Here is a 25,042-nt window from a genome sequence, read left to right on the forward strand (position 1 = left end):
TAGTACAGTATTCTCAAGAGCACAGATTCTAAGGCGGAGCAAGAGAAGCTAATTTAATCACCACAAATCATCTCCACTGTTGTTCGGCTGACCCTCTAGAAGCACGTATATCTCCTTCAACCATGACTTGATTCAGGTATAAATCATTATTTCTTCCAGGTGAACCTTGCCTCGCCTAGATCCTATCTTTGACTGAACTTGAGGCAATACAGGTCAGTTTTATAATGACTTCTGTTCACAACAATGGACACCTAACCAAAGAGAACACAACCTGATTTTATAAAATATTCTTTACCCTCTCTCCCACTCAGAATCTGAGAGCCCTGTTGACACGCCACTGTGTGTGTTAGCACCGTACAGTCAAGCGCAAACTCTCCCACCTTCAGGGTCACACTCCCCACAGCTCTTTTCTCACCTCTCTACCCCAGTTCTCCCAATCGGAGGTCAGCAAAGTTAACAAGGGGTATGCTATGTAGGGGGGGGGGAGCTTCGGCCTAAGCAAGCCTAAGAGCAGGGTGGAATTAAGATGAAATTAAATCACAGATCACAAAATTAAAAACTTGACGACTTGGTTTGAAGCACTAAAAGTACAAAACCAGATACTTAATGTATTTCAACAGTATTTTCTAATTTTTATGACTTAAAACACTGTTCAAGACATAAAACAAGCAGTTGCACCGGCAAAACGGAAGAAATTGAATAATAGAAGACATACGCAGAATAACATTAGTGTTCTTGCTGACAAAAGCACACTAATTATTACCCTGTATTTTTGCCAATTGTAAGGAATGAGAATTGTTCTACTGACTTATATTAGCTATTGTGAAAGAGGAAATATGTTCAACAGATATGTGAAAAATGTGAGGTGGTCATTCCTTCGAGGCAAAAATACTGAACGGATTCTGTATTTGGGCCTATTTGTTTTTATTATTGTTCATTGAGATACGTTAAATATACTACCAAAGGTGGGTTTTGTTTAATTCAGGGCCCTAGAGATTGTTTGTTGTTTTGAAGCTAATTTCCTGCAATTCTACATAGTGTAACATTCTACATAGTGTAACATTCTACATAGTGTAACATTCTACATAGTGTAACATTCTACATAGTGTAACATGACTCATGACATCTTTTGCGTAGGCTATTTAATTATAATTACATATCATATTTAATATAATATGGATAGGGAAAATAAAGCCTAGACTATTTTCACAAATGTTATTTCACTAACAAATATGTCAAATATGTAATTTAATCATGTTAGTTACAAATATTTTCAATTGATAGCAACAGAGTCAGTCACACATTAGATACTTCTATAAGGATGAGAATTGGATGTTCATGAATGTGTCTATAAATTCCTGTTTGTCACGTGAACTAATTGAGATGGTGGTTGCCTAACTCAGAATAAAGTCCTGTTGAGCTTCGTATGCTGTCTCATTTCCAAGTCTTATCTTTCATATAGCTGATGTTCCACTCCCATGGCGCGTACCACTTCCAAAGTATTCTTTTTCTTTTTCTTTTCTTTAGAAGGTCGTAACTCAGCCTCATAATGCCATAGAGACGAATCAAAAATGTGCATCGGAGTCACGTCTTTCTCGTGGAACGTACAGCTTGTTTCTATCCTAAAGCGCTGTTATATATCGCTTTTTGACATTTTTTCCCCCTAACAAGGCACACCCCCTCAATTTCAGCACTGCCTACACCCCTCTGTGCCATGCTCACCTGCTCACAAAACCCTACTTCATATGATCAACTGGACTTATTAGCATTGATATTTAAGCTTGATACTGAACAGTAGACTGCACCGTGGGTGTTGTAGCTCTGCTGGAGGACAGTAGTAGTCTAGCTCTGACTGTGGTGACACTGCCCAGTGCTTGAGCCCCACTGACAGACAGCAGGGTGCTGCTCAATGAGGAGCATGCTCAGTTCCACACCATAAATACTGCATATCTCCCCCTATCTCTCTCTCTCTCTCTCTCCTTCCTTCTCTCCCTCCCAACGCCTCCACCTCCTTTAGCACTGAGTTACTGGCATGTCCCTCCATCAATACGCTACAGCGAGCAGTTAGGGAGACAGGATACTATCACTGTCACCATGGTTGGGAATTGCGTTCTTTTCAATTAGCATTTTGATTGCACGGGAATAGCCCACACACAAACAATCATATATTCACTTCCAAAAATGAATAATGCTTCCCACATTCAAGATGCTAATACAGAAGCTGGCAAATTCCCTTTATGACAGGGACAACATTTTAAAATCAGTATAATGCCATATTAACATTTTATGAAACTTATTATTAACAGCATACAATAAGAGAACGTTTGATATGGATACGGGAATTTAGAGAACAGGGAAGACAGCCTCTTTGTGTACGCAGAAAGATAGGTTTAAAAAAAGTTAGTCAGCCCTGCCATGTTGTTTTGGATGGATGAGAATTAAACTGAGTCCCTGGCAGGCACTGCCTCCAACCAGTTGAGGAACAGCCTGGGGAAGCAGTCACTCTGAGCCTTTAGTCAACAATGGACACACAAACAAACACATCCACCATGCAGCACAGACAAGCGCTACCAGCAGCATCAGAGGCAGAAGCAGAGGAGACACAGGCGAAAACCCTGTCTAAGTGAAGGGAAATGTACACCAGTGCAGGCATGCGCATTACAGAGCCACACACACACACACTCTATTTCTCTCTGATACACTACACACTTACAAATGCAAGCTCACGACTGTAGTCCTACATTACATACACTGTCAAACATTACAAAAATAAAACCGACCAAAATGTGCACTATAATGCTTTGTATAGATACATAAATATACCAAGTATTATCTACTATTTACAATGCACAACATGATAAAGAGATTTAATGCAAGCAAAATATCAGACTTAAAACCACACAATGTACTGTACATTTGCTGTGTGCAGGTAACATGAACAGTTATCTAAGACTTGTGCAAAGCGATACCCATCGCCTTCTCCCAAAACTGGATGAACAACACCCCATTAACTGTTAGGGAAGGAAGGCACACTGAGTGAGGCATGGTGCTACTGCTGCAGGCTGTCGGATGGATGCAAGGACACAACGAGCGGCTGGCAGGCTGCAGCCTCCTTACCATTTTAAACCCATTCCACTCCATTTGTGAGCCGGCAGACGTTTTCTCTCCCCAGCGCCTGAGCAAATTTCCCCCTGACTTGGATCTCTTTTTTTCTTTCTTTCTCTCTTAGTGGTGGTCAGACAGTAGGCGGCTTGTGAAAGCAGGCATTCCCTTCTTCCAGAGACGCTGGGTGAGAATGCAAAAGGCTTCAGCGTGAGCTGTGGGCTGCAGTCCCCTCCCCTGTCTCCTCCTCATCTGTGAGGTCAGAGCTCCCCTCTCTCTGGAAGGGTGTGCCGCAGCTTTCTCACTGGCTCCTGCGCCTGTCTGTCCAGCACTCTCCTCCACAAAGTTAACATCTTCACTCTGGCAACCTCGCCGATTTAAGGAGCGCTTGTCAATGAAAAGCTTTTTGGTACCAAGAAAAGCTTTTTGGTACCAGCAAAGCAATCAATCACTGCTAAGATCTTAGCTTGATTGAGTGCAAAGAGTGATTGTGCCAGTGGCGCAGGCAGAAATCCGTTGATGGCAGGGCCAGAAAAAATGTAGGCGGGCCAAAATTTGGGCACTCAAATCATCATTAAATTATCAAAAAAGCATAGCCTACCCTATACCCTACTGTAATTGATTGCACACAACAAACCATCTAACGTGATTTTGCATTACAGATAAAATAGTCTTGTAATCCACAACTCTTGTATTTAACATGCGACTCACATAGACCTACACATAATAAACCATTTTAGTATTTTATTTTATTAATAGACTATAAGATGAGAACATAATGCCCTAATATAACAGTAACGATCACAATAGGCATCCATAGCCTTTATAGACAAGAACAGCGGTCACCAACCTTTCTTAGTCGAGATCACTTTATGATTAACAATGCAAGCCGAATGCAATTCTCTGCTCGGAACGAGAGATCAAGTGCTCCAAGATTATATTGTGTGATATCAACTACATTATCAATAGCATATAGGGCCTAACTATAGTGCATGGGCGGGGAACACAGGGTAAAGTTATATTTCCAATAAATCCAAAAAATTACTGGAAATAAGTTTTGTTTCATGCATTTCCTTATTTTCATATATTATAAGAGAGGTCTGATTTTCTCCATGTAGGCCTTCCCCTTATTATAAATAACGTAGTGTCCCTTATATTTCAAAACTCGAGTCTCAAGCTAGGCTACATGATAACACTGGTAATGGGTCAGTTGTTGTAGCCAACTACTTGCGAGGTACGTCGGAGCATAAATTGAAATAACTTGTTTTTTTTATTTCACTGGACTGATGGTGACGTCTCATCGGAGGGTGGGAGAGAGTGCGAGTCGAAGTGGTGAAGCTTTTTTCGTGATTTCTAAAAGTGTTGAATAAAAACAGCGTTGTAGTGTTGATCATTGTCTCTGAATGTACTGAAACTGTCTTTAAGGCCCTCGGTTAGATCAATGCAATCAATTTTATTTTAATCATTTATTTTATTTTTATTTCACCTTTATTTAACCAGGTAAGCTAGTTGAGAACAAGTTCTTATTTACAACTGCGACCTGGCCAAGATAAAGCAAAGCAGTGCGACACAAACAACAACACAGAGTTACACATGGAATAAACATACATACAGTCAGTAACACAATAGAGAAAGTCTATATACAGTGTGTGCAAATGAGGTAGGATAAGGGGGGTGAGGCAATAAATAGGCCATAGTGGCAAAATGATTACAATTTAGCAATTAAACACTGGGGTGATAGATGTGCAGAAGATGAGTGTGCAAGTAGCGGTACTAGGGTGCAAAGGAGCAAAATAAATAACATAAATAACAATATGGTGATGAGGTAGTTGGATGGGTTATTTACAGATGGGCTATGTACAGGTGCAGTGATCTGTGAGCTGCTCTGACAGCTGGTGCTTAAGCTAGAGAGGGAGATATGAGTATCCAGCTTCAGTAAGTTTTGCAGTTCGTTCCAGTCATTAGCAGCAGAGAACTGGAAGGAAAGGCGGCTGAAGGAGGAATTGGCTTTGGGGGTGACCAGTGAAATATACCTGCTGGAGCGCGTGCTACGGGTGGGTGCTGCTATGGTGACCAGTGAGCTGAGATAAGGCGGGGCTTTACCTAGCAACGACTTATAGATGACCTGGAGCCAGTGGGTTTGGTGGCAGATATGAAGCGAGGGCCAGCCAACGAGAGCATACAGGTCGGAGTGGTGGGTAGTATATAGGGCTTTGGTGACAAAACGGATGGCACTGTGATAGACTGCATCCAATTTGCTGAGTAGAGTGTTGGAGGCTATTTTGTAAATGACATCGCCCAAAGTCAAGGATCGGTAGGATAGTCAGTTTTACTAGGGTATGTTTGGCAGCATGAGTGAAGGATGCTTTGTTGCGAAATAGGAAGGCGATTCTAGATTTAATTTTGGATTGGAAATGCTTAATGTGAGTCTGGAAGGAGAGTTTCCAGTCTAACCAGACACCTAGGTATTTGTAGTTGTCCACATATTCTAAGTCAGAACCGTTCAGAGTAGTGATGCTGGACGGGTGGGTAGGTGTAGGCAGCGATCGGTTGAAGAGCATGCATTTAGTTTTGCTTGCATTTAAGAGCAGTTGGAGGCCACGGAAGGAGAGTTATATGGCATTGAAGCTCGTCTGGAGGTTAGTTAACACAGTGTCCAAAGAAGGGACAGAAGTATATAGAATGGTGTCGTCTGTGTTGAGGTGGATCAGAGAATCTCCAGTAGCAACCAGCAATGACTGATATAGAGGGGGACTGGAGGCCCTTTATGGCGAAAACTTGGCAAATGCTCCAACATCCTCTTCTGTACACGGTCTCTTGACATTTTTTTACAGAGCTTTGTTTGGCCATTAAGTTTTTGCTAGCCAAGCTGGCTAGTCTGTTTTAGCTAGCTAGCTAACGGTGAGTAGCCTACACACTGTAGCCTAGCCTACACAGCGATAGCTACAGTTTACTGCACTTGGTATCAGTGCGAACTGACACGTGCCAGAACCGGCTCATTATTTTGAAATTGATAAGGATTTTTTATATTTTTGATGTTTTTTCCCCCAGCATATAATCCAGCATAATTCAAGTGCATTGCATAGGCCTAAATTAAATAGATTTTATATATAGCACTAGATTGTATGTAAGATGTCCCCTGAAAGGCATTGCCAAATAAAATGTGTTATTATTATTATTGTCAATATACACACAGTTTAATAGGTACACCACTCCATTCACAAAAATGGTTTGCTCCTATAGACCGCGGCTTGCTATATAAAGCAGGCAGACAGGCATTCGAGGCATTCAGTTACTGTTCAATTGAATGTTATAATGGGCAAAACAAGGGGCCTCCCGAGTGGCGCAGTGGTCTATGGCACTTCATAGTAATGCTAGCTGTGTCACTAGAGATCCTGGTTCCAGTCCAGGTTCTGTCGCAGCCAGCCGTGACTGGGAGACCCATGGGGCGGCACACATTTGGCCCAGCGTCGTCTGGGTTAGGCAAGGGTTTTGCCGGCAGGGATGTTTTTGTCCCATCATGCACTAGTGACTCCTGTGGCGGGCCGGGTGCAATGCGTGCTGACACGTTCGCCGGGTGTACGGTGTTTCCTCCAACACATTGGTGCGGCTGGCTTTTCCCACCTCCTAACTACTGCTTGCTATGAATTCTATCTGATGTTGTATGCATGTTTAGGCCAGTGTTTGACTTGGACTGAAATATACTGAAAAAAAATATAAACACAACATGCAACAATTTCAACAATTTTACTGAGTTACAGTTCATTTAAGGAAATCAGTCAATTGAAATAAATAAATTAGTCCCAAATCTATGGGTTTCACATGACTGAGCAGGGGTGCAGCCATGGGAGGGTCTGGGAGGGCATAGACTCACCCACTTGGGAGCCAGGACCTGCCAATCAGAATTAGTTTTACCCCACAAAAGGGCTTTATTACAGACAGAAATACTCCTCAGTTTCATTAGCTGTCTGGGTGGCTGGTCTCAGACGATCCTGCAGGTGAAGAAGTCAGATGTGGAGGACATAGGCTGGCGTGGTTACAAGTGGTCTGAGATTGTGAGTCCGGTTGGACGTAAGGCCAAATTCTCTCAAAACAACGTTGGAGGCATCTTATGGTAGAGAAATGAACATTCAATTTGCTGGCAACAGCTCTGGTGGACATTCCTGCAGTCAGCATGTCAATTGCACAATCCCTAAAAACTTGAGACATCTGTGGCATTGTGTTGTGTGACAAAACTGCACAATTTAGAGGGGCCTTTTATTGTCCCCAGCACAAGGTGCACCTGTGTAATGATCATGCTGTTGAATCAGCTTCTTGATATGCCACACTTGTCAGGTAGATGGATTATCTTGGCAAAGGAGAAATGCTCACTAACAGGGATGTAAACAAATTTGTGCACAACATTTGAGAGAAATACACTTTTGTGCATATGGAACATTTCTGGGATCTTTTATTTCAGCTCATGAAACATGGGACCAACACTTTACATGTTGCGTTTATATTTGTGTTCAGTATAGATGCCGTTACTCATTTTAGGTGAAGGTACCGTTTATATTTAGGTGCAGGAGCTCCTCAATTCTTTTGAGCTAATATTCTATAGGAGGTGCAGGAACTCAAGCAGAAGAACATTTGAGGAGCCGGTACTCAGTTCCGGTGAGCTCCTGCCCAAGTCAAGTACTGTGATTAGGTAAAAATACAAATGATGTCCCGCTGGGAACACTGACAAGTAGAGCAAAAAATATATCAATATTTTTTTGTTGCTCAATCTGATTGGGTGGGTCTGCCTCCCCAGTGGGTGGGCCTGCGCTCCACCCAGGGCCACCGCTGCCTACGCCCCTGGATTCTACCCTCAGGCACTACAGGATGCCTGAACAACACTATGTATATAAATTTGCTATACTGCATGCATGTTAAAGCCTGCAAATATACACTAGTTATATACATTGATACATGCTCATATTTGTTGCATGTATCTTGCTTATTCAAAGGAAAATCCAGTTAAAATGTAGATCATTTACAAAACGCAATTCATTTTGCAGTTCACCCACATAATCACAAATTCACCCACACATGTTTACTAATTACTAGACTGGGCTTGGCTTATCAGACACAAGCTACTGATATGAAATACTCACATCAAAAATGTACATTTCACACACAGATGTACCGACGCACGGACACACACCTGCAGGAGCATCACGACTATGAACAACAAAGCGCCAAAAAATGGGATAACTCGGATTAAAACGCAAACCGAAGTTTATCACCTGGCTAGAAGCTACTGCTGCGGAGGTGCAATAATGTAGGTGGTGACACAAAGCAGTTTATAAAATGTAGACAAATAATAACCTAAGCTAGACAGAGCCTATAAAACAGATGCGCTTAGCATAGGCTAAATTGTTCCCTACTCACCATGACCATTCTTGTTTAGGGTTGAGCAGGATAAAGCGAAAGGGGAGATGCAAGCGCTTAGTCTTCCTGTGGTTAAATAAAATCGGTTGCTATCGAGAGTCGATCCTCGTTCGGGGAGCGCGTGGTCCCAAGGACAATCGGATAGATAAGGCGCGTGTGAGTGGATGAATGAGCTTGCCGCGTGTCGGAGGCTGAGAGCCGTGGGTGGAAATCTCGTTGTTTCTCTTCGGGAACGTCGGAGGAAATAAACGGTCCCAAAAAAAGAAAGCGAAAAAACTAAAAGGATAAGTCTTCACTGAAACGAAACAGCTAGTGCAAGCAGCTATTTTTCCTACAACCGATTTATGGGTTATTCAGTCTGTCGGGTGTAGAATCTCATTGGCTGCGATAGAGCAAGGAAGGGGTGGTGCGCTAGTGGATGAGAGTGTTGGAGGAGGGCTCGAGCGAGAAGGGGAACGGCTGGGGGCGATGCTACCAACGTAAGGTGCGATTGATATTATGCACTACAGCATCGACAGTGTTGATTTGACCTCCAAATCACCAAGCGAAGACAAATATAATTGACAACTGTAACATAGAGCAAGATAACCAATAACCAGCTCGCACAACCACATAAGGTGTGACGAGGTATTGTTGCCTACATGGATGGAGACATACCACCATCATCATTGTATAGAGAAGTAGCTTAAATGTTCCTCTTCGTGACATTGCACAGTCGTCTATCTGGCCTTTTGATGTTGGTGATGATGTTGTTCATCACCCATCTCTCCACTCTATCTCGCTCCCTCCTGTCTTTTCTGTGAGCTTCAATCACCTGTGCTCCCCTTCACAGCTGCACGCAAGCATCATAAATAATTAACATGAGGCCCCTCAGCTCCATCCTCTGACAAAACCCATTTCAGCGCTGTGGTTGTAGAGCTCTGGTGGGGGGTCTTTTGTACCTGTATAGGAAGAGATGCATAACATCCCATACCTATAAGCCTACTACTGAAGTCCTCTCAATTGTACCCTGCACAAGCTAAGGCATGCCACATCTCATAAACATGAACTTCAGTAATGCCAGCTGACCTACAATGCAGCCTTTGCATTATAAGAATGCCTCCTTAAATGCATTAGATTTTGCCTCCAACACACAGAGGTGTGATTCGAAGAATACAACAATTCAAAACAATTGTTAGGATCTTTTACAATGTTAAAATAACAATGCATCTTCCATACAGCATTTTAGATGCAATAACAATGCATATTTGACAGTATCTCATATACCTTATATATGTTGAAACCCCGCAGCCACATCCCGTTGGGGCAAGTCTGTTTTGATTAGAATAGCTTTGGGTATGAGAGAGCAGCAGTGACCAGAGAGGCCATAACATAGGAAGCAGATATACACTAGCTGGCCCCAGACTCAGAGACAAGGAGAGCAAGCACCTGCAGACTCTAATTTACTTAGTTGTCATGACACAATATATTACTCTTTGCTTTGTGGTTGTTTTGGTACGGCCCAATGTTTTGTTACAGCATGTGCCTAGCAGCAGTAAGCCTATTTTATCCATTGTTCAACACTGCGTCATTACAGTACATTGTTTTATTCCAGACATCAGAGACAGAGAGACATATAGCTGGTCCTCTCGTTCACATGCTGGTTTTTATTCAATTAGGAGGAGGCTCTCATGGCAGGCAGACTAACTTGAGTAAGTCCATTAACCTCCAGCTGAACGAGCACTGATAGGAAATCCCACAGTGCTCTTGACAGCCTACAAAACACTGCAGCACTGTTAAACTAATCCATAATTTGCCCCAAACATTTTCAGGAGTTTTTTTGGTGTGGACGTGAGCTCGGAATGACTCAGCTGTTCATTTCTCAATATGTAAAGTGGGCCTATAGTACGGATGTAACAATGTATGTATTTTCTTTATGAATGCATGCTTTACATTCAGTTCAGTATATCTGCAAGGTATATGTTTGCACTGTATTTATATTCGTATATGTACAGTAGCATATTGACAATGAGAAGAGACCAATGCATTGGTCAGCTTTCACAGGGCACAGAATTTGCCCGCAGTTGCATGCATTGAATAAAAAAGCGAGAGACTGAGCTTTGAAGGTCTCCAATCTCTCCACTACACCTCTGGCCCCTCCACCTCACTGAGTATTAAAGCCATGCACAGCAATATGCTTGAAATACTAATGAGCGTTAAAGCCATGGCTAAAGCATCGCCAACCTCAATTAGGAATCAACAGGACTCGAGTGTTTCCCGAATGGATGTGTTTGCTGGAGTTATTTTAATAATGTGTGGTATCTTCTTCCACCCCTTACTGCCAGGGACAACAACAGATACCACCGGCCTTTTGTTTGGGGTGCGTTCTGGTACAATGCTTCTCAGTCTAGAAACCTGCAATGAATACCAGACCTGTTTTTTCTATCACTTTTATTATTCTGACTTGACCTTTTTGAATTCATTGCATTCTGTGCAAGCTTGGGAAATAATTCTCTGCTTCACTGACTTTAATATTCTCTCTGGTACCATGTTTTTATTACCCCCTTTTAATTCTTGGCTGTAAATAATAGAACATAACACAGATGAATAACAATCATTTTTCTTTTTGATTGCAGTCAACTTTAACTATTGGATGAATAGGTACGCAGTTAAGAAGAGTTCCAGGAAGCAGAAGATTCTTATCTATGGACAACATCCTCAAATACTTCAATAGAGTTTTCTTAATGGGATTTCATTTGAGCAATCCATATCCTCTTCTGTACTTGCTTTCTTTTACCAAATTGTTTTCCTCCGTTCTTTTAATGAATAGAAAGTGATGAAAGTGAATGGGGTCTTAAAGCAGTGTTACATTTGGCTCTCTCCTGCCTTGTGTTGTCAGATGGGGAGGTTGGCTGCCTGCTGGGAGATTTCAGATCTAGTCACTGGAGTTGCTGGGCAGGAAGGTTTGCCTCCGTGGGCTTTGGCTCTCCGTACACACTGTGTGTTTTGGGGGATTTTGTAAAATATTGCATTAAAATTATTTGGAATTTAGCTTTAGCCTTATGTACTGTACGGGCTAATGTATTTTGACTAAAGACTATGATAGCTATTTTCAGGAAAGTATTTGTTCGTTTTTTGTATATTTCTTAACTTTTTCAAGTGAAAAGCTTTACTGGCTCTAACCCAGGAGGATTTCCAACGATGCAGTCAGCAATGTAAAGCCCATCTCATTGATTGTCTCTGCCTGGATAGGTCCTGACACTCTCTCTCACCCACCCTCCTGAAGTACCTATGACCTGACGCACCGATTGCTGTAGCCCCAATTATAGAGCCCCACCGGCATGGCTCCTGCCTCTGCTGAAAGCCTGCTAATTTTGACACCAGAATCTGGCTAATTGTCATGGCCTGCGCCTGCTCTCTCGTGCCCTCCCTACTCATCCCAAACCCCTCCCTCTCAAAAGCGCTCCACGGATTAACATCCAGTGAATGTTTTTTTCTGCTGATGAAAATTGAGACCCGTCCTTAATGCTGACTTGAATTTCAACTAAGAATTTTAAGGATTTCCACTACTGACTGCACACATACACACTGTGTGGGTGATCTCTCTCTCTCTCTCTCTCTCTCTCTCTCTCTCTCTCTCTCTCTCTCTCTCTCTCTCTCTCTCTCTCTCTCTCTCTCTCTCTCTCTCTCTCTCTCTCTCTCACACGCACACACACACGCGAATACACAATTTGATATTACACTTAGATGTAACACCATTGTAAGATAATATCTCCTCTGTATGTAGCTAGTATGAAAGTAGATATGCAGCAGACAGTCTTATAGAATCAACTTAATCTAAATCAGAGCAATCTAACCGTTAGATACAGTGTATTCGCACCCTTCTCATGTTTCACTCTGAATAATCACAAGTTCATTTAAAAGTAGCAAAGTGTTGGTGTCACCTGAAATGTGTGAAGTGTGTAAAAAACTGTTAACATTTTAAGAAGTTTTAATTTGCCACGCTCAATAAATATACATGTAATCTTCTGTGAACATGTATTTTGAATAAACACAATATAGATTTTTCAGATTATGTTACATTCATCCATGGGCTCATCTGCCAGTATTTTACTCTGTGCCATATTTTAAGTTTCACTGATTGATATGTTTTTATGAATATATGTATTAAGTTATCTGAAATTCCCTTTGATTTTACAGATCAATAAAAAAGTTATCTGTCATGAAATGGTAACTTTCACAATATGGTTTGTTTGAATGACCACCAGACAACCAGGTCAGTGAAAGGTCAATGGCCATTGATTAGCATGTCACACAGGGCCTGTAGTTAGATCATTTTAGCTTTGTTAACAGCAGGCCTCGCCTCTCCCAGCTCACCTCTGTATTTCCTATTAGGGACACTAACCGGATTGGAAGTGTCATCCCCTGCTTGCTTTTATAGCCCATTTGTGCCTGATCTGGCAGAGAGAGAGAGACCTCCAAAAAATGATGTTCATCATGCACTTTCCATGGAACTGAGCCTATCATGGAAAAATCCCAGTACAGTATGTCCCTGACTCCCTCATAAACAAACAGACTATTCTTTATGACACCCAGGTTTGTCTTCTCAGGAGCTTATTTGGAGGAGCTTATTTGGCTCTCTTTGATTTGCCCTTGAACAATCCATTTACTTCCTGTATAGAAGTTTTGGCAGCACCTGGCCGTGCAACTCAGATTGATTATCATCACTTCTCTGGCTTAAGTCCATTCTCCACCCATAACAATCAACAAATTGGTGTCAGACCTTTTGTCTTGATACAGAGTGACAAACTCAGCATTGCTTACTCCGAGACATCAGGCATCAATTACAAATCTGCATTTAGCCGAGGACAGCAGTAGTTGTCTTTCGGGACTGGCTTCTGTTATTTTTTACGTTTAAGATGACTGACAAGCATTCTGCCAAATCCTTACTCAGCTCCTTAAACCGCAGGAGAAACATTTCTCCTGTAAATACCTATCTTTCCATGTCATTGGAAATGAATCACGGCCATTTCAACTCATGCTCATGTCACCACCTAAGAGAAACTTCTCAACAAGACATTAATTCTTCATGGCGACTTCAGGACAAGGCTGTGCTATATTTGTCACAGGCGTTTGTCATTCCCTTGAACTCAAATCCATTTTATATAGATGGAGCAATTGAGAAGTGGCATGGCTTATCTAACTGCGTAAGCTATTCCTGTCTATGGAACAGAATGTGACAGGAGAAAACCACATACTGTATGTATGGAGAGATGGCCACCTTTATCACAAAATGCAGTACTAAGACAGTTATTACAATTCAATAGCGGTCGTGGCTGCGCCAAAGGAAAGTGTTTCATAAATACTGAACCCAGCAAGGGAGCCTACATCTGAAGTATAATTAAACAAATACCATGGTAGAATAAGCATATGTACATATAACTACCTTTGTTTGCGAGCAAGGACTGAGGCTCCCATAACCTTTAACAGAAATGAGAGAGCTGTAAAATTGCACAGAGGGGTTTCCATGGTTGACATGTATTCTAGCACGGAGGGTTTCAGTCACAGCAGGAGACTTTGGATTACAGTCCATTTGGATTACAGAGGTGTTGCCACTTGATAAATGACATTCAACCGCAACAATACTTTGCCTGCTCCCCTTGTCATTACCAGTGTTGTCCCTCGTCGCTATTGGCGTCTGTGTTGCCACTATGAGTGGTGAGTGCTGCCATGGTGGTGTAGTGGTTGGCTGTGGGGCGGCCTGCTCTGTGTTTGATCCCAGTCGGGGTACCTCCATGCTCTGAGGGTGACCGCTGCGGTCCATCTGGCTGGGGCTTTAATCAGCACCTCCCCTCAGAGAGGGGATGCATTCTCCTGCCTGGCCCCATCCCTTCGCTGTGCTGCCAGCCTGCCTCAGAGCACTAGAGCCCTCCTAACATGCTAACACTGGACATTTCATCTTTCTAAATGTCACTTCATGGTTTACTGCTCTTTCTTAATAAGATGCTAGTAGGAAAGCGAGTGCACAATGCTACTCTGCCATATTTTAGTTTAACAGCATATATGCTTGGCGAATAGCTTTATCTCATGTGTGTTGTATTAGCTGTTTATTTTTGTTGATCAATGTAACATTTTCTGTTTAGGTAGGCATAGATTTATGCTTGACAAAATGCAATGCATTAATAAAGTATGTTGTGTTTCTCCCTGCCCTTGACCACTGTAGCTATGAAAGGAATGAATGCAGTGTTCTGTGTTCCGTCCATCTCTCTTTTTTTACCCCCTCCCCTCTGCACCCTCAGGAGGAAATAGAACGAGATAGGGAGAGTAAAGAAATCAAGAATGGAGAGAGCAGCAAAGAAGGATACCTTAAGGAATAATTACCATACATAAATATGCTTTTCTCCTGCTGTAAATTGTGCTATTTTAGTCTTGTCACTGATGTCCTAGCCATCTAAACCTGAATGCTGCTGTTAGAAAGGATTCATTATTAATGGCTTGGAAAACTAGTGGGGATGATGCTTTCCCAGGGCTGTGAAGAGAACCGCTATGTCTCTAAGGAAGTAAATGCCTGGCCTCGCAGGTCTCCCTCAGTAATGCACTCATGTCAGGCACATATCATTTATTCATGACAACAGCCGTCACTTTTATAGCTCCCAAACAATTAGTAAATCAATAAAAGTAATTGGCTAAAAAACTACAAATTCTGCAAAACAGTGTTGTTCGTCAAGATGTCACGATTCGGCCACAGCCTATCGCTCAAGTGTTGGCCACATTTGTCACTTCCTACCAAAAGGCAGTAAACTGTGAACTAAAGCATTCGCTAATCTCTTTTTTTAAGATGGCGGCCCGATACTGATGGCTCTCGAATAGCAGGTGCAGCCATTTGACTGCCCTTTTTTTATGTCATATATTTTTATGCGTCACAATGTGCAATTTGAATATAATTATGTGCAATTTGAATATAATTATTTATATATATATATATATATAGATAATCTTGACTATAGCATAATGGTTATTGTTATTGTTATTTTGAGCTTAGTCAGCTAAGAGAGATTACAATAGAACTACACTGGTCAGTGGGGGTAATGCCTCCTTTGTAATGTCTGGAACTGAGTGTATGGAAACAGTTGACTGAAAATGGCATAAAACTGTGGCTGTTTTCTTCAATACCCTTTCACCGTTCCACTCTAATTAACAGTAACATTCATTACTGTATGTACACAAACAAGAATAAACCTCGCTCTCAGGCAATAAAGACACGACACAGTTCCGTTTTTTTCCTCCAACATGATTCCTTTTCTAATTACTCTGTTATAAGCCGTGAAATAACTGTGATTGGATATAAAACAATGGCCACAGTAAGCATACAGTATATAAACGTGGCTCTAAAATTAAATTCCGGTTTAATCAACACAATAGAAGTGCTCTTTGCGGTTGTAAGAGGAAAAAGCACTTGTTAAGCGCTCTTACATAACGGTCAAAAAGTCATGGTTTTCAAGCTATCATCACAATTGTATGTACATTCTTTTGTGTTTTATCACATGCAACTCTCAGTCGATAAATAGACCCCTGTCATATACGCACACAGAGCAACGTGAGTGGCTTCTCCTCCGAAACCTTGCCATTTGCCTCTCTATGGGTGAAATCACAGGCTGTTACTTCCAGGTCAGGGTACGTGTATCCAGAAAGCTGACCCTTAGCTGGGTGTAAGCTTCAGTTCTTTCTTTTGGTTGGCTATGTTTTATGGATCACAACCACCTCCCCTTGTACAGTGCTTTCAGAAGGTATTCATACCCCATGACATATTCCACATTTTGTTGTGTTATAGCCTGAATTCAAAAAGGATTAAATATGGTTTTTTTTCTCACACATCTACACACAATAACTTATAATGACAAAGTGGAAACATGTTTTTTGACATTTTTGAAAATGTATTGAAAAGGAAATAGTATTCACACCCCTGAGTCAATACATGTTAGAGTCATCTTTGGCAGTGATTACAGCTGTGAGTCTTTCTGAGTAAATCTCTAATAGCTTTGTACACCTGGATTGTATAATATTTGCACATTATTATTTTTTTAATTCTTGAAACTGTCAAGGTGCTAGACAGCCATTTTCAAGTCTTGCCATAGATTTTCAAGCCAATTTAAGTCAGAACTGTAACTAGGCAAGGAACATTCAATGTCATCTTAGTAAGCAACTCCAGTGTATATTTGGCCTTGTGTTTTAGGTTATTATGCTGCTGAAATGTGAATTTGTCTCCCAGTGTCTGTTGGAAAACAGACTGAACCAGTTTTTCCTCTAGGATTTTGCCTGTGCTTAGCTCTATTCCATTTATTTTTATCCTAAAAAACTCCCTAGTCCTTGCCGATGACAAGCATACCCATAACATGATGCAGCCACCACCATGCTAGAAAATATGAAGAGTGGTACTCAGTGATGTGTTGGATTTCCTCAAAGCGGTATTCAATGTCTGCTTTTTTTTTACCTGTCTACCGATAGGTGCTCTTCTTTGCGAGGCATTGGAAAAACTGTGGTTTGTGGTTGAATCTGTGTTTGAAATTCAATGCTCGACTGAGGGACCTTACAGATAATTGTATGTGTGGGGTACAGAGATGAGGTCATTCAAAAATCATGTTAAACACCATTTGTCATAACAAAGGGGTTGAATTCTTCTTGACATTTCATATTTGTATTTTTAAAACATTTGTAAAATAAATAAATAAATAAACATAATTACACTTTGACATTATGGGGTATTGTGTGTAGGTCAGAGAGGCTGTAACACAACAAAATGTGGAAAAAGTCAAGTGGTGTGAATACTTTCTGAAGGCACTGTACTGTATATATCCATCTGGTACTTCAGCACCATGGACAGCAACATTGCTAGCTAACATGCTAATGTAATCCCTCTGCAGACAAGATACACAATAGGGCGGCTTGGTATGCAATGACAGCCCCTGGAGGAGGCATTGAGAAGTATACTCACAGAGTGTGTGAGAGAGAGAGAGAGAGAGAGAGAGAGAGAAAGAGAGAGAGAGAGAGAGAGAGAGAGAGAGAGGAGAGAGAGAGAGAGAGAGAGAGAGAGAGAGAGAGAGAGAGAGAGAGAGAGAGAGAGAGAGAGAGAGAGAGAGAGAGAGAGAGAGCCACCTGTCCTCTGCGGGGCACACAGAGTCATGGCCGGCCCTGCCTCCTCTCTTCTCCTCTGGCTTAGGGAAGCTCTTTGCCTGGCTGGAGACACCTGCTCCACTCAGCAGTGACGGCTCCCAGCGGGACTCTGGCTCAGCTGCTGCTCACCAGGCCCCCCCATGCAGCACTGGCCCCCTCTTAGTGTGACACTGCCAGCCTGCCCTCTTGGCCCTGCCTTCCATGCAGGCACACACAGTACAGTAGCTACCCCACCCATCTCAGGAATGAGAGAATCATGCAGGGTGGCTGAGAAACTAGCCTATGAATTGTAACCCACAACAGACAATCACCCCCTTTAATGTGTGATATCTGAAATGAATTGTTATATGATGGCACTGACTTGACATGGTCAGGGTAATTGGCATTCATTGGATCTTTACTGGGTCCTTTACAAGAAGCTGACAGAGCATATCCTATGCCACACAGGCCACCCAACAGCTATTGTTTTTTATGGGCGTAATCAGGATGTAGTAAGCAAGTAACTACTCAGGTAGCACAGTATATTCCCCTCAACATATTCTCTAACACCCTTTTTGTGGACATACACTACAATAATCTTTGATAAAAGCTTCTTCAGCCTATATGTATTTAACAGTTGTACTGCAGTGTGAGATGGGCTGTTCTCTTGCAGCTGTGTGCAGGTGACCGCTGATTGACCTGCGTGATAAATAGCACTTTCGTGTGCCATCCTCCTAAAACTGATGATTGAGCAAGGTTCTGGTACCTCGTGTGTCTTGGCTCATTCTTACTCATACTGATGTTTTTTCAAAGTTCAATGATTCATGTTGGTATTTGCATGTTATGAATTGGGATATCTTAGATCAATTCACTCAATATTGGTCCAAATCCACCGTTCAACAAATCCAGGTTACTTCATCATTTCATTCTTCATAGATAGTAAATCCTAAAATGATGCTCCTGTCAGTTAATCAATATCAATCTATGGCCTTTGTATCCAAGATATGATTTTGTGTCGCAGTTAGGCTGGTGATTCTACCTCCTTGGCACAGTGCGCTGCCTCTCTCAGAGATGATACGTGCCTATCTTTATACTGCACCTGTTTGTGCGTCAGCAAAGGCAGGGTTGTTGAGCATAAATGAACTAATTTCCTGGGGTAGATTATCCAGAGACACACTGCAATCAGGGAAGGAGGAAGTGATGGAAGCGGCAGATGGAAAGAGCTAATCATTGTTGTGCAATAGAGATGACCCTTACAATTTCGGGGGTGTCAATATGCCATTGCCAATGCTTCTGATTGTTGTGATGATGCATCAAATGAGTTTGAAGTCAAATCTAACCTTTCTTTGTTGAACCGAAGAATGGAGTTACCAAACAAAGCACAGCATTCTAAGAAAAACAACAGCTGTGTGATGACAGTAATCACAGGCTCGCAACAGCATTCAGAGCAGAACAGACACTAGGTTCTGATAGAGAACTCAGTAGAAGTTGTTCGGCATCCTTTCAAACACAATGTTCTCTAGGTCCCCTGCAGCCTGACAAATGGCAGCCTGGACTCCAGGGACATTGTTCAAGACTGCAGCCATTTAGCTAAGTATGTATCTTGTACAACCAAGTGATGTCTTTTGCTTCATCACTTTGCTATACTGGATTCCCTTTAAATATACTTGAAGGTGTTCAGTATCATACCAGTAAAATAATAGTTTTTTATTTTGGCTTTTGATTTAAGATAGATCATCATTTCAATTTTGTCAATCCTACTGTTGTGATAATATCATACTGTAGCACAGCCATAGCCATACAGTGGTACCATGCAGCTCTCATACCGTACACATCTCAGACATCTAGGACTCAACATTTTGCTCTCTAGTATTATAATAGTATGCCTCACATCCACCAAAAGTATAAACTAATCCTGCTCTCCAACGGCAAAGCCTCAACATTCTTCCAGCACATGTATCTAATGTATGCAAATGATCTAGCTGTGCTTAATGAAGGTACCATTAATCATTGTAACGATGGTCTGTTTTAACCAGGGTAATCATAATCCCAGTCACGCCTCATATATTCTGACTTACATACAACTAATATAGTTACATTTATTTTAACAGGAAGTAGAATAGTATTTGTGGGTTTTCAGGGTCACCTAGAAACAGGGTGATAAAACATTCTCCCTGGTTTGTGCGCATTCCAATCATAGCTTTAGAACGGTCTGCATAATCATTATCAGATATAATGAAAATGCATACAAACATCCACATCAAGTTCTTTAGCTCACCCAAACACTAAATACTTCTTTATGTGTTGCAGTTAAAAGGCTTGAAAGAGTTGATTTAATAACTTGCCATAACCTCTCACTACCCATTATTACAATCTACTATTCAATTTTAATTTCAGTAGAAATTAAGGCACTGTGTGGTACTATTATTATGTGAGAGAGAAATTACAGCATCAAGCTACTTGTCATCTGCAATTTAAGTCTATTTCCTCTGTAGTACAACAATAGGATTCTTCACAGGCAGCTAGTGAGCATGACTGTGTAGCCTATGCGAGAATAGTCTGTATGAGTGAATAAGACGGTTCTGCCAGGTGAATAACAACATTAAGTCTTTATAGATGACCAAGCATTTCCTCTGCAATCGTGTACAGTTAACGGAAGACTTCAATGCTGTCAGCATTACAACGATTTCTGAAAAATTCTGGAAAGCTCTAGGGTGGGAAGCTGAGCCTGTTTGAAGGGAAGCCGAATGAGAGCCCATCACAGATTAGACACCCACAGTTTCATGTCGATTTAATGCAGGTTTTCTCATGCCTCTCTTCCCCTTGAACTACACTCTACATTAGAAACAGCACATACTGTAGACTCAAGTTCTAACAATGAGGAGGAAGACTTGAATAAATTATCTCAAAGATAATGTCCCTAATGGTTTAACTTCAGGTTGACTTAGTTGCCTGCTTTACATAATGGCCATCAAGAGTAACTATCTGCATTACATAATGAAATCAGATCAGTATCCTGTCTAAACAAATCTCGTATGTAAAAAGTGAAACAAATAAACTACACCATATCCATACTTCTAAATTCTCTCCATACAGAGCATCAGGTATTAATGGTAACATTCATATCTTACAGTATTTCATCATTGTGGCACGGTTTCAGTGTATTGCAGTAGCCCTGTATTTCTAAGTTGCCGCACATCACATCTGCCAGTTACGAGTGTCCAGATGGTAAATGTACCCAACCCCACACTTTTCAAAGAAAAACTATTACCTGACGCCATATTACATGCTACTTTCCATGTTCTAATTTACTCTCGGTTTCAGATTCAAATGTAGTTTAAAAAAAAATAGTTTAGAAATATTGAGGTAACATTATTTCCATGCACATACAACACATAAGCCATAAGCGCCCACACACACGTACAAAATGCACATAAAGATGCAGGCATTGGCAAACTATGCATGCAGTGAGCCTGCTACACTGAATTCATACACACTTCACATGCACTCTGCCGCTCTTACTCCCAAGATAACGGACTGATTGACAGAGGGTTAAGGCAGAGTAGGCGGTTGTAATTGAACACACATAAGCATGTTAATAGCTGCTAATACAATTCCTGGGGATACAGTCATCTTCCTAAACTGATCTATTATTTACTGCTCTCTCTCTCTCTTTCGCTCTCTCTCTCTTTCGCTCTCTCTCTCTCTCTCTCTCTATCATTTTTTCTCCTGTTTGTGTTATAAGAGATGGAGATATTTCTGTCTATCCTCTTACCAAAAGTGACCTGGACCCCATCTGGGTGGATGGGAGATCCCTGGGAAATAGCGGCGAGAGCCTCTCAGGGACGGAGCCGTCAGCAGTGGCTAGTCCCGAGAGCTGGGGGTACCTCACCATCATCTTGAGATGCTGCTCACAGAGTGCACGCTCACACACAGATAGAGAGAGGGGGAGAGGGAGAAGAAGGAAGAACAGAAACAGGAAAGTAGGAAGGACAGAAACAGAATGGCAAAGGACAGCGGGAGTGAGGGGGAGAGAGGAAGAGGAGGCAGAGGGCAATCACAGTACACTATGCACACACACAATCACACACACACAGACATGCAGACACAGGCATCAACCACACGCTCACACACATATGCACACACACACATGATGGGCGATTCCTCAAGCAAGCTTAGCAATGATAGCCACCTTGCTTTGGGGAAATTAGGGGAAATAAAACAGTTGTCACATTAATCAGCCAGCTGCCTAGCCTTCCATTTGTTACTGCAAGCAGGAATGAGTGAGAAGCGTTGTGATCCTTTTTCTACTAGCATCCATCGAGCTTGGCTAATACGCTAAGCTCTGGTCATTAATCAACCCTGTGTCTTTACACTTTACATAGAAATGTACACACACAATAATACACAAGACAGAATGGTAGGCAGCACATACACTGGGGAGGTGAGAAAAAAGGAAGCCAATTTTTCTTTACCTCATTGCTCAACAAAGCAGCGTTGAGTGTTCGGCTGATTTCGAACATCTTGTAGTCAATGCTTTTTCTTGTCCTTTTCTTATTTTCTAAGGGTTCCCCTTCAGTGATTTTCTCCCTCTTTCTACTGGAAATGAAAGTCAGTCCCAGGAAAAAAGAAAGAAAAAATTAATCAATTAAAAAATGGGAAAAAATCCTCTATAATTTCTTTTGTGTCAGATTTTTGTCCCCTTTTCCCCCTGCTTTGGTACACCTCTGGTGGATGTGGAGCTTGTGCCCAGGGTCTCGGCACACAACTGAAGAGTCAATTTTTTTTTATCTCCCCAGAGTCAGCACATTAAAACAAGCAGTCGGGCTGGCGGGCTTGTTCCCTTATCTGTCCCCCGCACACTCGCTCACACAATGCGCTCCGATCCTCACACTGCTTTCTGGCAGATTAGCTTGTCCCAAAACATAGCTCTTGGTTTAAACTCCCTCTCTGTCTCTCTTTCTCTTTCTCTCTTTCTCTCTCTCTCACCCTTTCAATCTCTCTCTCTCTCTCTCTCTCTCTCTCTCTCTCACCCTTTCTTTCTCTCTCTCTCACACTCTCATTCCATCTCTCTCTGTGTCGCTCTCTCCCAACTCACTTGCTCACGCTCTCATGCAGGCAGCTACAGTTCACTGTGCTACCACAAGGTGGGAAGACTGTTCTAACAACAACAGCGATGCCACCACATCTGCCTGTTCTCCCTGCTTTCTCTGTGTTTCCCATCTCCTCTTTCTCTGTGTATAAGACATGAGACATAGGGATCAGGCTCATTCCTTCTCTTTTTCTGCCCAGTCTTCATCTCAATAGGAATACTTAGTAGTAGGACGATGGAGCACCATCATCAATTACAGGGATCCTTGAAAGACAAGGCAATCCCAACTTTTTTCCCGCATATTTTTCTTAATATTAACCAAATTTGAAATATATATTTTTATAGACCAATGTATCAGCTATCTCGCCCCCTCTTTTTTATGTATCATAAAATGCAACTAACTGGATTAATGTAAACTCCGTAAACTCCGTTAATTTTTACATTTACTGTCCAAAAACTGTTTAAAGGCCTTGATTGTTCAATTCTAATGTTATATTAATTACATACGTAATACAAATCTTGTAACTTTTTGTTTGGTTTATACCACTATATAATTCTCCAGGGCTAATTTCATTAGCATTTTGGCATGTTTTTCTAGATTCAGAATATAGAACAAGATTTATAAAGGAAACATGATCCTTTATGTCTAGCACAGCAAATATTTCAATAGTTTAAGCAATTATTGCAGAACAGTGATTAACATATTTTTTCAGAACAGTTACTAAAGAAAATATCTTAAGGGGGTTAACAATGACTTCCGGAGATGACAAGAGATATTCAAATGAGACATATTCTTGCCTCTAAAAGTAAAAGCTCAATACAAACATTTGTAAAATATGGAAAATGGTTCATTTGACAATCCTAAACAAAAACTTAACCATTCTATAAGATCTTTCAGCATACAAAGTAGCAATTTAGTTTTTCATCAGTTGCTTTATGACTATAAAAACGAATTAAAATGAACATATTTGAACAAAAAGTCATATTCTATCTTAATCTATAAGGGAGACAGAGTTGACAGGTTATGGTTGTGACCATGGTGATATCAATAATGTTTGTTTAAATCTAAAGTAGAAGACTTTAGGGACGGACCACAGGTTGTCTTGCTGCAGTACATGTCAGGAGATGGTATAACTGACCCTGCTCATTTCTGATTAATTTAAGATTTTAGACAAATCTGAGTTAACCAAAACTTCGGACACATTTTTTTAGGAATCACAGTTTTGAGATAAATATTCCTCAAAGTCAGAGACGGCTATTGCAAGAAACTACGAGACCCTTTTCAGTAAATATTCATTTTGCCTGTTTTTAAACTTTTAAACACTTTTCTGGAGAGTTTGAAATTGTGATCCTTTGCTCTGGACAAGGGCATTTCCTGGCACATAGCTGGCAGTGCATTCCTTTTCAGCATGACATGTGGGAAATAGCCACATAGACTAAGTCAAGAAATTGATGTAAGACATGTTATTTGTGATACATTCACCTGTACCGTCTCTATGGAGTCAGATTCTTTAGGTTTGTACTGTATGTCATTCACGGTTTGGGATACAATACCTACTATGTAATAGCATGTTTATACAACCCTAATACAACAGGAACTCCAGTGTTACTACACAGGTGTAGGAGAAACAATGAAAAGTGGTAAAGTGTTACCCCTCCTCCTGAACATAACAGGATTTAGGTCAAATCAATGGTCAACGGTCAAGGTCAGGTGATTGATCATTATCACATTATTGTCGACATCACATCATGCTATTTTCCTATAGTTTCCTGAAGATGTACAGTATTTCTACTGAATATAATAAACTGTGTGATGATACCATTCATCAGCTTGGTGTGACCTCATCTTAAAATACAGTAAAAAGGTAAAAGTATCAGTACCTCCACAAGCAGCATGGCTTGTCTTTGTCTCCAGTGCACTGTATGTGCTTTTTCTCCTGGCCCCAGGAGAGGACTGTGGCCAGTTAATAGCAGCCTATTGACACCGGACCATCTGCTGGTATGGACCACAGCCAGCAGAGAGGCGAGAGAGAGTTACTTCAATTCTCCCCTAATGCTGTTAATGTTGTGCATTTGAACGTGTGATTATGTGCATATGTGCATAGATATGTAAATGATAGATAGAGAAAGAAGGGAGAGAGTGAGAATATGGCTGAAATCTTACTCACATAGAGAACAAGTGAGACCATACAGCACTATCAATTTTACAACTACTAGGTGTTTTTTCTATCATGGCCTTATTCTTACATGTACCTCAAAAAAGCTGTTACCATGTACAACTGGCTTCAGAGTCATTCCATGTCATTT

The 25,042-nt window shown here is 41.3% G+C and overlaps 1 protein-coding gene across 7 annotated transcripts in view; it reads right to left on the reverse strand.

Annotated features, from left to right (window-relative positions):
- Positions 1-22,617, reverse strand: part of LOC115192502 (ELAV-like protein 4) — a 92,694-nt gene extending 70,077 nt beyond the window's left edge. The window contains exons 1-2 of one of the 7 annotated variants that reach the window (XM_029751093.1): positions 22,119-22,617; positions 21,419-21,550 (exon numbers count right to left, since the gene is read on the reverse strand). In XM_029751093.1, coding sequence (XP_029606953.1) covers positions 21,419-21,550; positions 22,119-22,166 — 180 coding nt within the window. In that variant the 5' untranslated portion in view covers positions 22,167-22,617. Of the gene's footprint in view, positions 1-3,117; positions 3,279-8,514; positions 8,894-21,418; positions 21,551-22,118 lie in introns of those variants that run through there. The other 6 variants (XM_029751092.1, XM_029751091.1, XM_029751090.1 and 3 more) reach the window with 6 other exon arrangements.
- Between the last annotated feature and the right edge of the window lie 2,425 nt (positions 22,618-25,042).

This window comes from Salmo trutta, chromosome 4 (genome assembly GCF_901001165.1).
Source record: "Salmo trutta chromosome 4, fSalTru1.1, whole genome shotgun sequence".
NCBI lineage: Eukaryota > Metazoa > Chordata > Actinopteri > Salmoniformes > Salmonidae > Salmo > Salmo trutta.